Source organism: Sander vitreus, unplaced genomic scaffold, assembly GCF_031162955.1.
Source record: "Sander vitreus isolate 19-12246 unplaced genomic scaffold, sanVit1 ctg466_0, whole genome shotgun sequence".
Taxonomy (NCBI): Eukaryota; Metazoa; Chordata; class Actinopteri; order Perciformes; family Percidae; genus Sander; species Sander vitreus.
The window spans coordinates 28,429-42,730 of NW_027595574.1; the positions used below are offsets into that span (position 1 = coordinate 28,429).

The window sequence follows — 14,302 nt, forward strand, 5'->3', positions numbered from 1 at the left end:
GCTTTAATGGCAGGCTAGCAGATACTGTTGACTTGCGCTAGCCTAGCACCAGCGAACTCTGCAACTGGAAGGACTGGATGAAAAGTGTTGAAAACTGTCTCCACTGATGACTGAATATATAGCCAGTATAAATAACACACTGGCTAACTTGGAAATGAGGTCCTATGTCCAAAATTCTGAACCACCCCTTTAAGATAATTACAAAGTCAGCCTATTATCACCATGAGAATATATCAAGGATTAAAGGATTTATGTCTCAGCAGGATTTGGAAAAACTTGTCCATGCTTTTATCTTCAGTAGACTTGACTACTGTAACGGTGTCTTTACAGGTCTCCCTAAAAAATCAGACAGCTGTAGCTGATTCAGAAGGCTGCTGCTCGAGTCCTCACTAAGATCAAGAAAGTGGATCACATCACCCCCATTCTGAAGTCTTTGCAGTGGCTTCCTGTCCCTCAAAAAACTGATTTCAAAATACTTTTGCTGGTTTATAAATCACTAAACGGTTTAGGGCCAAAACACATTTCTGATCTTCTGCTACACTATGAACCACCCAGACCTCCCAGGTCGTCTGGGACAGGTCTGCTATCTGCCCCCAGAGTCAGAACTAAACAAGGGGAAGCAGCATTCAGTTTTTATGCTCCCAGAAAACTGTGGGTCTGCCGCAACTCTCAGTTCTTTTAAATCAAGGCTGAAGACCTTTCTTTTTGATGTTGCCTTTCTTTAAATAATTGTTAAAGGGATATTTCACCGTTGGAAAGATGAATATATCTTTAAATTGGGTCACTTATGTAGTATAAATGTGAAATTGTTTTAGAAATTGGTGGCTTCTAGGTCAAGAAAAGCAAGAAGATGTGTTTTTGGCTCATGTGGATGAAAGACACCAAATCCCAGAATGCACTTGCTTTGCTGCTTTAGTGTCTACTCAAGCCACGCCTACCGTTTACAGACAGACAGTGAGACAGTCAACTCAACTCAAGTGTGTTTTATTGTCATTTCAACTATATACACGAAACATTTCACCGTGGCTCAAGTGGTGTTACATATTTAAAATATATAAAAACGACATTATATAAAAACGACATACGAAATAGGCTACATTTAGTGCACACACATTATGCTCCGTAAAGTTCAGCTAACACATACTAGCATTAGCGCTTGATGGGCTGTAAACACCGAGTATAAACACAGCCGTAAATTTGCGGTAGTTTGAATGCACATAATTGTTGTAAAAGTTTTCTGCTGAGAAGCATGGATGTATTAAGAGACACTGAGAAGCCGGTAGCGAAGATTCAAGATGGCTGACGCTCGTTTTGCTTCGGAAATCTTCGGAGAAAGATGACAGTCCAACCCCCTATGGGCGGGTTGAAAACATGCGGAAGTAGCTCCTACTACTTGCTGTAGTCCATTGCCTCTGGTAAAAAAATCTTTTTTTCTAGACCCACAATACAGAGATCTCTGGTCTCAGGGGGACATGAGGGAGGGAAGCACGGTCATTCAAAAATACTACCGTGTTTCTACTGATACAAAGCTTAATGCTAAATTGGTGAAGTATCCCTTTAATTTCTTATACAGCACTGTAAATTTTATTCTCGTATTTTATCTGTTTTTAATTTTTTAATCGTTTTGAACTGCTCTTTAATGTTTTATGTAAAGCACTTTGAATTGCCCTGTTGCTGAAATGTGCTATACAAATGAAGCTCAGCGTAAGTTCTTGCAGGAAGACTTCGTTTACCCAATCACTACTCTTTCTTCTTAAATCAAATCAGCTGTTTAGTAGCGATACTTTCAGTTAAACCAATCAGACATGGCCACAATATTCAAGGGCCAATCACAGCATTACAGCTCTGCTTTAAATATGTTCTCCCTGTGCTGTTAGCTGTCGTTCCAGGCATAGCGTTCAACCCTCCACCTCCACTGCCATCCTCCAGTCATCATGTTTCTCCTGGCTGATCGCTTCGTTGTCCCGTCGGTCTGGTCTCCGGTCTCCTTCTCCGCCACCACCAGTGTCTAGACTCCATCGGGGGGTTATGTTCCCATTCTCTACCCCTTTCCATCCATCCATCTTCATCCGCTTATCCGGGGTCGGGTCGCGGGGGTAGCAGCTCCAGCAGGGGACCCCAAACTTCCCTTTCTCTACCCCTTTAAAAAATATTATTAATTCGATGGAGTCTAATCTCTTTTTTACATTTTATCATGCAGTTGTACAATAAATCATTTTTGCATATCTGTAAATTAAGTCTCTCCTGATAAAGCTGCTTTGCCTTGCCTTGCCTAAAACAGAGAGCTCAACACACAGGGTGAAAAGAGGAGGTGCAGCAATGAGCAGTACAACAAAATATGGTGTTTTTTGAAAATTAAACCATGTTAACCTTTTGTGATATAACCTTTAAATACAAGTATGAATCTGAAAATGAGCATAATATGAGCACTTTAAGTTGAGGCGTAGTAAGATAAGAGAGTCAGGATGGGAGGAAGGATTGTCTCAAGGTCTGTTCACACAGATAGGAAAACAGTGTTGCATTCTAGGATACAAATGAAACGTGAGAACGACTTTCTTCAAACTTCTCACAGAATGGAATGTAACGTTATTCACAACAATTACTAAAGCATTTATCAATTATAATATGGGGAAAATTGCATTGCAGGTGTTTTTAAGCTTGTGCACTCTGAAGTTGTCTGTGCCCATATAATTTTAAGTTAGGGGCTACAGTGCTCCTAGTAAAAAAGTTAGTCTGGAGCCCTGGCCCTGTCGCACTATTTTGAATAAGGATCACATTTAGTTTCATGAAAATGGGGAACCTGAAACTTCTACTGCCACTTTCAAAAGGTTTCAAACTAATGACAGGAGTCCATATTCTTTGGTCATTCTTGATGAACAACCATTCTTGGAATCTTAATTCCCACAGGGTAGTTTAAAATCAGATTCTTACGTCATTAAATATGAAAATATGTTGTCAATATCAGAAAAAAACACATTTTACGCAATGTGTGTGTGTGTGTGTGTGTGTGTGTGTGTGTGTGAAAGAGAGAGAGAGAGAAAGAGAGAGAGAGAGAGAAAGCGAGAGAGCAGAGCTTAAGGTTGTAGAATGCTGCTCACTTAGCTCAGATACAGCTCATTGCTGGTGAATAAGAACGCTGTTGCTCTGTTGTATATCTGTTACCCATTTAGGAATAGGACGTACCAGAAACTGCGGGTATCCGTCTCTTTAGGTGTGTTCATACGCTGAAAGTGCCTGCAGCAACTTGCTCAGCTGAACCTACCTTCAGGAGAAAAGACAAAGAAGCCACGACGAAACTTTTCAAAGGAATATACTTATAGTTCATTTTGTTTCCTTTTATTGTTTTTATTATTCAGAAACAGATGGGGACCACTGGGCTTGCGGTTGTGGGCATTTTACTCGCCATTTTACAGGTGAGTAAAAAAATGAATACAGAAACTGCAATTTGCTGTTTTATTTTAGTTCACTGTCACATTTTAAATAATGGTGCTTAACAAATGCACATTCAGAAATGTAAACAAAGTATTATTACTGTCAATGTACTTTATTCCTGCCTCATACAGGCTCACCCTCCCTCCTCTCTGTCTTTTATTTGGTAACACTGAAATAGCAATCATATCTTATCTGATTAAAATCCCACGGAAAGGGGAGTATCTACCTAAGTATCTACCAGCCAGTGTGGGAAAGATTGAGTAATGAGCGAGCCAGAGAGGAAGCAGGACACTCAAAACACTGTTGTGGATTTTCTAGGTTGATTCGTCAAATCAAAGAATCTTCAGGGAGAACGGATGGTGCAATAATAGATCTTTATTCAATCGAAAGACCCTGAAGGAAAATGACTGCCCTTCCTTCAGCATTTGTTCCTTTTACCCATGGCCACAAAACAGGCCCCCACTTCTCATTGGACATCCCAGCAACAACATCCCCATATGTGATCACTCAAACTCCACATGCTCTTCCAATCATTTATGTAACTAGTTGTTGGAGTGACTCCCAGACATAGTTCTGATGTTCAGAACTGCAAGTATGCAGAAAGACAAGTCAAAAACAAGTTTCATAAGAGTCTTGAGACCAGGGTCAAGAAAAGTTGACACAGAAAAATAGGAAACATAGGTTAAACACATTAAGTTAAAGTACTAGATTAAAATAGGAGTGTAGGAGATAAAACAAAAGTCAACACACAAGCACTATTTGATTTGACGAGATGATGAGTTGATGTAAAAATGCAAATAAATCAGTGAATGCACAGGTAATTAAGTGATATCCCTGCAGTTGTGGTGTTATAATAAAATCCAGTCCTTTTTTTCTGAGGCCGAGACAACAGTGAGTAAAAATGAGTGTTTTTCAACATGAGTTAAAAAAAATATCATCAAAATTTAAGGTCGCACATGTGTGAGCAACTTTATAAAAACTAGTTTTAAAAACTACTCGCAAAATGCCTTTTGGTCGCAGTCTGGAGCCCTGATTTCTTTATCAAACAAAATAGATTAACATCGGCTGCGGATCATCACTCTTAAATGGATTATGGACTGCAACATCATGATTTCCCCAGAAAAATGGTAACGACAGCACTGTGCAACAGCATGTAAATGTTTCTTCATGGTTGACTTTAATAAATGAGTGTGCACAGAATTAATTATTTAATATTGGGAGGTGGGATTGCTCAAAATGATAACAGAAACACAATGCTTATTTGGTTCACTTTCTGGATCAAATCAACATAACAGACATGACACTGTCATTATTATGACATGAAAGCTGTCATGAACATGAAGGAGTCATTTTGAGTGTTCATGACTATTTTCATGAATTGTCATTTGGTAAATTATGACACTTTTAATGCAACGTTAGCATTGTCCGAGGTGTCTTTGTCATGACAACTTGACTTTAGTGAAGACAACAATCTGTAACACTTTACTTGAAGGTATCTACATAAGAGTGACACGACACCTTCATGAACACATAACACTGTAATGACAGTCATGACACATGAACCCTAACTCTAACCCTAACTTGTCATGACAAAAACCAAATGACTAAAAGAAGCGTTATGTCATAAACGTTTATGACTTGTTTATAAACGTTTATGACACGTTCATGACAGTGTCATGTCACTCTTATGTAGATACCTTCAAGTAAAGTGTAACCCAACAATCTGTGTTATGACAACTTTACATTAAAATAGACAACATAACCTGTCGATGTCATTGTAATGACAACTTGACATTAACCTAAACAACATAACCTAACAAATATGACAGGCCCAATTATCAAACTTTAATACAGTATTTAGCTGTGTTAACATTACATTAAAATGTCATTAAGAAATTATTTTTTACATTGGCTGTCATGAGAGCATTATAATTGTGTCATGAATATTTTTCCTTGACCTCAAGTAAAGTGAAACAATTTGAACCTGTTATGAAGTTTGATTTCATGATCGAATGCTTAGCTATATGACGGTGTCATGAATAATATCCATAACTAGGGATGCACCAAATCCAGATTTTTGGGGTTCGGCCGAATACCGAATCCACTGGTTAAGATTCTGCCGATACATCGTAGGAAAGCACATCGCTATCGCCCGATGAGTGACAATTTTTGTTTGGCAAATTTTCGCTGACCAGTGTATGATGAAAGCATGTTGAGTAGGTGAAATTAGAAAGCTAACGTTAGCTAACGAGCAGCAGCCGGCGGTTTGGTTGCTCCGCTCCCACTGTAGGGAGACTCATTTACCGGGAGAGGCACTGTCTGGTTAACACAAGTTTTTAGATGTGACTGTCCTTCCTTTGCCGTATCTGAAGTTGCTACATTTTGGCTGCTGTCTGTAGATTCCTTCATGCACAACTCGTATTCTTTCAGATGTTTCATACGCAAATGTTTTAACAGCAGCGATGTTGTGTATTATTTAGGGTCCTTGCCACCACGAGACAAATCGGCATTGCAAATTGAACATGTAGCTCAACTTGAATCACCTTCTTTTGACTGAAAGTACTGCCAAACAACACTTTTTCTGCTCACAAGTTAAATTTTCACTTTCTCACAGCCTACTGCATTGAACGGTCCACCTACGTAAACCTCTTCCCCTAATCAACGGCAGGGTTATTACATCGACCAGCGTAGCGCACGTAGTGCAAGTGTAGGGTTTAGTTCGGTGGAAAAACATGTTAAGGTTCGGCAGAAACCGAACTCCCTCAAAAAGCCCAATATTCGGCTGAATCTGAAGCCGAATCCTGTATTCGGTGCATCCCTATCCATAACCTCAAATAAAGTGAAACAGTTTGAACCATCAAATGCTTATATGACGGTACCATTTGGACTTCCCATTAAGATGTCTTAAAAGTTATAATACCAGTTTGACGACAGTGAATGCAGTACCGAGGTGAATTTTGAATGGATAACATTAGCTTTAGGTTTCTTGTTGCTAAAACTAGCTTACAGCAGCATACTAATGTATCCGCTAACTGTAGTTAGCTGCCGTTAGCTAACTAGTGAATTCAGTCAGCTGTACAGCTGTTAAATTAGCTGACTCAGCCCAGGGCTGCTAAGAGCCAAACCCGGGAAGAAAATCGTCTCTGTAGTGTATTCTCAGTCGAAAAACTGGTCTCTGCTATGTTTGGTCCTATCCATCTAGCCGTGGTTACCGACACCAAAAGCTCCGTTAACGGCTAATGCCGAGCAAATTTGATGGTGAAGACATGTCCCACCCTACTCGGCCTCTGATTGGCCAACCCTGGTATTCTTACCCTAACCAATCGCATTCCTAATGCCAATCAAACCAACGAAGGCAACAAGTAGGGAGGGACTTGTCACATCGCAGATATTGATTAGCGTTTACAGTAGCCAATAGCGCTGAAGATGCGTTAAGCTGGGTGTCCGCCAGGCAGTTTTGGAGCGATTCAATCGGATTCAATTAATTCCGCCATGCTACCGGTTTAGCTGACTGAGTCGGTGTCGCCAGACCGGGACTAAAAACAGGCCAGTTTACGACAGGGAATGCACACCAAGATGGTTTTCTTTCCGGGTTTAGCTCTTTGCAGCCCAGGGCTGAGTCAGCTAAATTGGACAGTTGTAACCTTACAGCTAACCGAGCTAATGGCAGCTAACCATAGTTAGCAACAAGTCCAAAACTCAATAAATCACCTCAGTACTGCATTTACTGTCGCCAAACTGGTTTTATTACTTTTATGACATCTTAATGACAAGTCCAAATGGTTCCACTAGTTCAAGGATATTATTCATGACACCGTCATATGAGCATTTGATGATGAAGTCAAACTTCATGACAGGCCAATATTGTTTCATTTTACTTGAGGTCAATGAAAAATATTCATGACACAATTATAATGCTCTCACGACAACCAATGTAAAAAACAACCTCTTAATGACAGTTTAATGTAATGTTAACACATAAAGCTAAATAGTTTATTAAAGTTTGATAATTGTGCTTGTCATGACATATAAAGCGATATATAGTGATAAAACAGAATTCCTCCACATAGGCTCCAAATCCACACTCAGCAAAAACAATAACCTCACTCTCACCATCGATGGCACCATTGTCTCCCCATCTCCCCAGGCCCGCAACCTTGGCGTGATCTTTGATTCCACCCTCTCCCTTGAGCCCCACATCCGTCATGTCATTAAAACCTCCTTTTTTCACCTCCAAAATCAGACCCTCTCTCACACCCCCTGCTGCTGAAAGACTCATTCATGCCTTCATCTCCATTCATGGCATCGGCTCTATCCACATCAAACGACTCCAACTGGTCCAGAACGCAGCCGCCCGACATATCACCCGTACCAAATCCTGGCACCACATCACTTCAGTCCTAAAACAACTCCACTGGCTTCCCATCTCCCACCGGATCACCTACAAAATCCTTGTTCTCACCTACAAAGCCCTCCACCATCTGGCCCCCTCATACCTCACTGACCTCCTCTCCCGTACCAACCCTCACAGTCTCTCAGATCCAAGTCCAAACTCCGCAGTTTTGGGGACAGAGCCTTCTCCAGGGCAGCTCCCAGACTCTGGAACTCCCTCCCCCAAGAGATTCGCACCTCTGAGTCCCTCACCATCTTCCAGTCCCGCCTCAAGACCCATCTCTTTACCTCTGCCTATGCTTTGTTTTGCCTTGTTTTTGTATTCTAACTTTCCCTGTAAAGTGACATTGAGTCCTTGAAAAGCGCTATATAAAGTAAATTTATTATTATTATTATTATTATTATTATATTAATGACAGTTTATGTTGTCTAGGTAAATGTAAAATGTAAATGTCATGTCAGTCTTATGCACACCCCTTCAAATAAAGTGTTACCCAATAGTTTAGAACTGAAACACAGTAGTGGCTGGCTTCCTAAATAAAATACACAAATTAATTAATTAATGCGACACAAATTAATGCATTTGTCAAACCATAGTTACCATAGTTACCTCATATTAACTACGAAAGTGCATTAACACTTGGCTCATAGCATCCTCAGATGGCCCTGACATAAAGTTATCGGTTAACGGTTATGTCACAGAACCGTACGCCTACCCACGACCCTTTCCTAAACCCAACCTTCCCGTTCTTCCTGCGTGTAACGGAACCGTACGCCCACTCACGACCCTTTCCTAAACCCAACCTTCCCGTTCTTCCCGCGTGTAACGGAACCGTACGCCCACTCACGACCCTTTCCTAAACCCAACCGCCCCGTAGTTCCCACGTGTCACGGAACCGTAAGCCCACCCACGACCTTTTCCTTAACATAACTGCGTGAAAAGGGACGGCAATAGTCCCGACCAAGCGCGTTTACTTAAAGCGCTAAAGGGATGGCGCTAAAGGGACGGCAATAGACAGCGTCAATAAAAACGACAAAGACACCTGACCAAGCGTCCATATTTTACGAGATGGGTGTGAGAACGTGTTGTCCCAGGCCAGTATAGGAAATTAACCAACAATGTAAAGATCAACAAGCCACTGACACATATGTTGAAATTTGATTCATTCAATATATGTGGTGGATTTTTTGTCTTAAATCCACCAGCCTTTTTGGTAAGGTTATTTTGAAGAACTATACAACTTTCACTGTCTCCCACAACTTCATTGCAACAAACATACAAAAGACATCGCAACTTTTAACCCAATTTTACAAAAGCTCCCACAAATCAGGCATTTTGGGCCGCAACAATCTCAAAAAATGGCCGGCAAAATCCGTTGCATTTTCATGGCCACAGTAAATGCTATCAATGCTAACCTTAAAATTCATGTTTACCATGGCACTTTGAGGCTCTGTACCAAATTTGGTGAAGATCAGCCCTTAGGAGGCGCTATTATCGAGGTAGCTGAGTTTTGGCCTAAAACAGAGTGAAATTTCAATTTACTACAGACCTTGTAGGTCACACTTCATGATATTTCCTGACGTTTGCCTCGCGTCCGTCACGCTTTGGGTTCCACTTTCACAAGCTCCACGGGTCATCAGACTCGTGCCGGGGAGGCTTGGACCCCGTCATAACTGCTTGCAGTTAGCTTAGAGTTATATTCTTCCTCCCATCAAGGAGTCAGTGAGTCTACACTTTAATGTCTTTATTTAAATGACATACAAAGACAAGCAGTCAGAGCATAAAGAAAAAACACAAACATACATAAAGTCAGGGGGATCCCAATTAAATAACAAATAAGTCAGTTCATTAAGATCCTTTAGTGGATAGATTGATGGTTTGATACCTTTCTTGTTTTTAGAATATTAAATTGATAAAATGTAATGTTTGAGTTCATTTTCAAATATTCAATTAGATTAGATTAGTTTGTGGTTGGCAAATTTAGTTAAGTAACAGGATCAAATAATGATGTGTTTATTTGTTTTGATGGAAGCGTAAGAACGACCAATGGTTTTCACCATTATGTTAACATTTTGATAAAGTTTTTTACATGTACAAATTATAGTTTTTACAGTATCATTTTTTAGAACCCTTTTTCAGGGTTTTAATAGTTAATAGACAGAGAGCAACAATTTTGATAATTGATTCATGTTTCAAAGTTTTTGACTTTTTTGAGACCAAACTAAATGATCAATCGAAAAATATTAATTGAGAGATTCATTACTAATGCAAATTTGTGTTAGTTGCCCATCCTGAATAGACCATGTGACTCATTGTGTCTTTTTAGTTCATCTACCTCCGTTGTGAATTACACTAGTGTTAAATACTGTTTTAATAACAAGGAATGCCATATTCAGTTTCCTCATAATCAGACTGAAAACGTTTTCTTGTAGCCTGCACATTTTCTGTACATCTAGATTATTAGTAATTAAAAGGCTGTTTTCCTCTCTTAGGTCTCTGCTTTTGAGGGTGAGAGGCTGAGGAGGAGGAAGAGAGAATGGGTTGTTCCTGAACTAACTGTCGTTGAGAATGACCGAGGACCCTACCCCCTAAAAGTATCTCAGGTAAGAGGAAATAAAGCCGCTCGTACTCGTTGGTACTGAACTGTATTTAATATTTGTTTCTGAAAAAGATGACTCCATTTTGGTTTCTACTGCCGTCATTGAGCTCGGATTTTAAATTACATTTTTTTTCGATTGCTAGACGACAGTGGGCACAACTGGAGCCACATGTGCAAAACTCTAACTACAGTCTGGACAGCAGCAGTTCATGTGAACCAAACTCTAGTTTGTTTTTCATTGCTTGAACACAGTTTTCAAAACTCTACAGACTTATCCCATGACTTTAACCACAACCTGCACAACACTGTGGATCTACAGCACTTTGTTTAAATGCTAACACACTGCTGTTAAAACTGTTAACCACACTCTCAAAACAGAATGGACTTCAGTCTGGTGCATTTCAAACACTGCTGATTGCAATGCTCTCTTGTTTTAGACTTGTTAGTGAACACATACTGTATATACAGTATATAGGGAAAGCTCACCTTATTTGGACATAAAGAAACATTAAATAAGAATGAAACAGTTATACACTGTACCGTTTGAGAGAAACAGTGAACAGGTAAAAGAGCAAAGATACCAATATGTCCAGGTAAGATGTCTGAGGTTACATACATTCAGTTATACAAAATGTGAAAAACACTGCCTTTACCATAGTAAAACTGTGGACTTACTGTTTTTCACAAAGTAATGGAGGTTATAGCAATGGGAACACCACAGTCATTTGTATTTTTATATGATGCAGGTGCATGGCAAGCCAGGTCATTCAATGTTTTTTGCTATTACGTACCTTTGGTTCTAATTTTTTTTCTCCAGTCATTACATAAACTAATACAGACAAAATAAAATGATATATCTATTGAAGCAGATTGCTGATTTTCATTCCTTTTTGTTTCCTACAAAAACTGGTATGTTATAAAATAAAAATGTTCACGTGAAAGAATGTCACTCTTTTCTTTAAATAAGCTATTGATTAGTGTGAAGTCACTTAAATTATTCAAACTGTAAAGATGAATAGTTTGTATTTTCTGTATTGGTGTTTGATGCTAGTGTTTTTACTCTCAGTGTGTTCTGAGTGACAGTGTGTGTTATCTAGATCAGGATTGTTCTGAGTGTTTGGCTGCACTGAGCCTGTTTTGAGACGTGAGTGAAGAGTTGTGTTGCTTGGAAAGAGTTTTGCAGGTGATGTGAACTGTTTAGCTCAGCTGACTGTTGGTAATGCAGACTGTAGTTAGAGTTTTGCACATGTGGCTTCAGTTGTGACCACTGTTGTCTAGCACTCGAAAAAAACTATTATTTTGGGTTGTATTTCATTTTTTTATTTTTTATTTCTTATTTACAGTACATTCAAATAGGGCTTTCAATTTTCTTGTCTGCATCTCTCCCAACTCCTCCCTAAATAAAACCATTGTTATACTTATTTAACGGTTAACTTGTGATAAAAAGTTAATTACCTTGTTTTCTTGGTCTTACTAAGTTACTTGTTATCATCCTGTCATCAGGAGAAATCAAAATGTTTTCAATTGCGATAATGAAAGAGCATAGTTGTTGATTGTTGACCATGGCTGATATGATTAACAGAGCTGTTAGCCAGAGAGATCACAACATAATTGACTTGTGATCTTGATAACAGCATGGAGAATATTATAACGAGGCCACTCCTGGTTTCTGTACCTCAAAAATGTAAAAACAGTATAAATCAAATACTTTTGCATTGCTTTCTTACTGTATGTTTAACAATATTGTGACTATTGTTGTAGTGAGCGAGAGTGGTATAACTCAGGCCTGTGGTGTCCAGATCCGTTCTAATGCCGATAAATTGAAGAAGATCTTCTACAGCATCACTGGTCCAGGAGCTGATCAGCCTCCTGTTGGCCTTTTCACCATAGACAGAAACACTGGTAATCTGTATCTCACACAACCACTGGACAGAGAGGAGAAAGACAGCTACATGGTGAGCATCCTCTCTGATGTTAGTGCTACACACACATTCTTTGTTTAATTTTTCAGGATCAGGCCAGGAGTCATCCTAACACACTTTGTACTCCATTTGCCTTCAGAATTCATTAGTTTTAAATATTAGTTTCCAGCACATCTTTAAAGCTATACTTTACCCAAAATGTATACTCTTGGTACTAAACATTCACCCTGTTGGTATTTGCTCCTTCAGAAAACATGGTTAACTTTAATTCAATAAAAAAAAAAAAAAAATGTAATATTAAGGCCTAAAAAGCAAATATCAAAAGAAACTTCTCACACCCCACCTGCAAGAAAATCCATTTCTCTGCTGCCCTTCCTCTGCTCTGTATGTTACAAAAACCTGCCAAAACATATTTATATATTTGCTAAAATATGGCTAAATGCATTTTTGTGTCACATTTTTGTGCTCATCATTCCTGAGGGTAACAGGCTCATGCATGTGAATTCATATAATTCTATAACTAAATTCCTTGCATAACTCGGTCATATTTCAATTTCCCTCAGTTTATTAAATCTTCAGATGCCAGGATTATTGTTAAATTACATAAACATGTCTGGCTCTCAGAAACATGTAAAACTTTATGTAAGTTCAAAGGCTCTCACTCTGAGTTCAACTGAGAACATGGTGACACATATTCACATTTTGGTCAATAACAGGATTACTTGAATCAGTATGTATCTTTCTGTATGATCCATGCCCAATCATCTCCATGGAGTATTCTTGCATGCACATTATTATAATACAAATGTGTTTGTCGTATGCAGTTTCAAGCACATGCTGTAGCAGACGGTTCAGGAAATGCTGAGGCCCCTATGGATATTACAGTGAAAGTAATTGACCAGAATGACAACAGACCTACTTTCGCTCAAGACATCTTTCTGGGAGAAGTTGCTGAGGCCTCACCAAGAGGTACTGTTAGTGGATCTCATTTAATCCTGAAAAAGATGTATGTCAGAGTATGTTTCCCTTTTACAAGACAAAACAGCAGGATAGGACTTTTACTGTTTGACCTTTTACTTTGATATAAAAAAGAAGAACAAAAAAGTCAAATTTTCAAAAAACTAAGTTTCAAAGTTTAAACAACCGACAAACACTTTCCAGTTGAAAGTATAGGGGTCTAGGCCAATGTTGTGCCCAGAAAAATGCCAATTAAAAAACACTAGTGTGCTGCCACTGAAGTGAGCACACATATTAAGCTAAATCTGATTGCAGAAACAACTTTGGACTCTTTGTCATCTTGATCATTACTCTTTATCTGGTAGTTGTCTAAATCTACCTTTGTTTTCTGTTTACGCAATGCATTAAAGTAGTTAGCCTTAATTATTAATCATAGATTGTACACTCCTTTTTTATATCTAAGGGTAATTTTAGTCCATTCTATGGGGGATGACAAAACTACAAAATGATTTAACTGACACCTTAACCCTACACATACCATGATCACCAGATGCATGTTAGATTGGAAAGAAAACCAACATACTGTTAGCTCTGTATGGCCCAGCTTTATTTTGTAAATCCCCTCTCTTATGGAGTGTTCTGAATACTTTGATAAGTCTGTACTTAGTTTTCACTTCTGACTTCCATCTCCCCAGGTTTTGAGGTGATTAAGGTTGTGGCCACAGATATTGACCAGCCAAATACTGACAACTCAGATATCCGCTACCGTCTTATCAGCCAGGAGCCAACTTTGCCCAGTGACTTCCTGTTTGTCATCAACCCAGTCACGGGAGTCATCAGGGTCAGTGCCAGTGGACTAGACAGAGAGGTGAGACTTCTAAAACAAATTGCACTTGTCTTTGCATACTTTCACCCTATTGAAATGAAAAAGATAAAACTTCTGTTTTCATTAGTGTACTGTGTCCGTCTCTGTGCGGCGTGCTGAGAGACACTGGTAGA

General features: G+C 39.2%; 1 protein-coding gene across 1 annotated transcript; it reads left to right on the plus strand.

Annotated features, from left to right (window-relative positions):
- Nucleotides 1-3,041: 3,041 nt before the first annotated feature.
- On the plus strand, nucleotides 3,042-14,171 carry LOC144514142 (cadherin-1-like; the record flags this gene model as incomplete). The annotated part of the gene is made up of 5 exons (XM_078245340.1): nucleotides 3,042-3,413; nucleotides 10,318-10,428; nucleotides 12,224-12,379; nucleotides 13,171-13,315; nucleotides 13,999-14,171. Coding segments are annotated over exons 1-5 (636 nt in total), but the record flags the coding sequence as incomplete, so codon positions are not given.
- Between the last annotated feature and the right edge of the window lie 131 nt (nucleotides 14,172-14,302).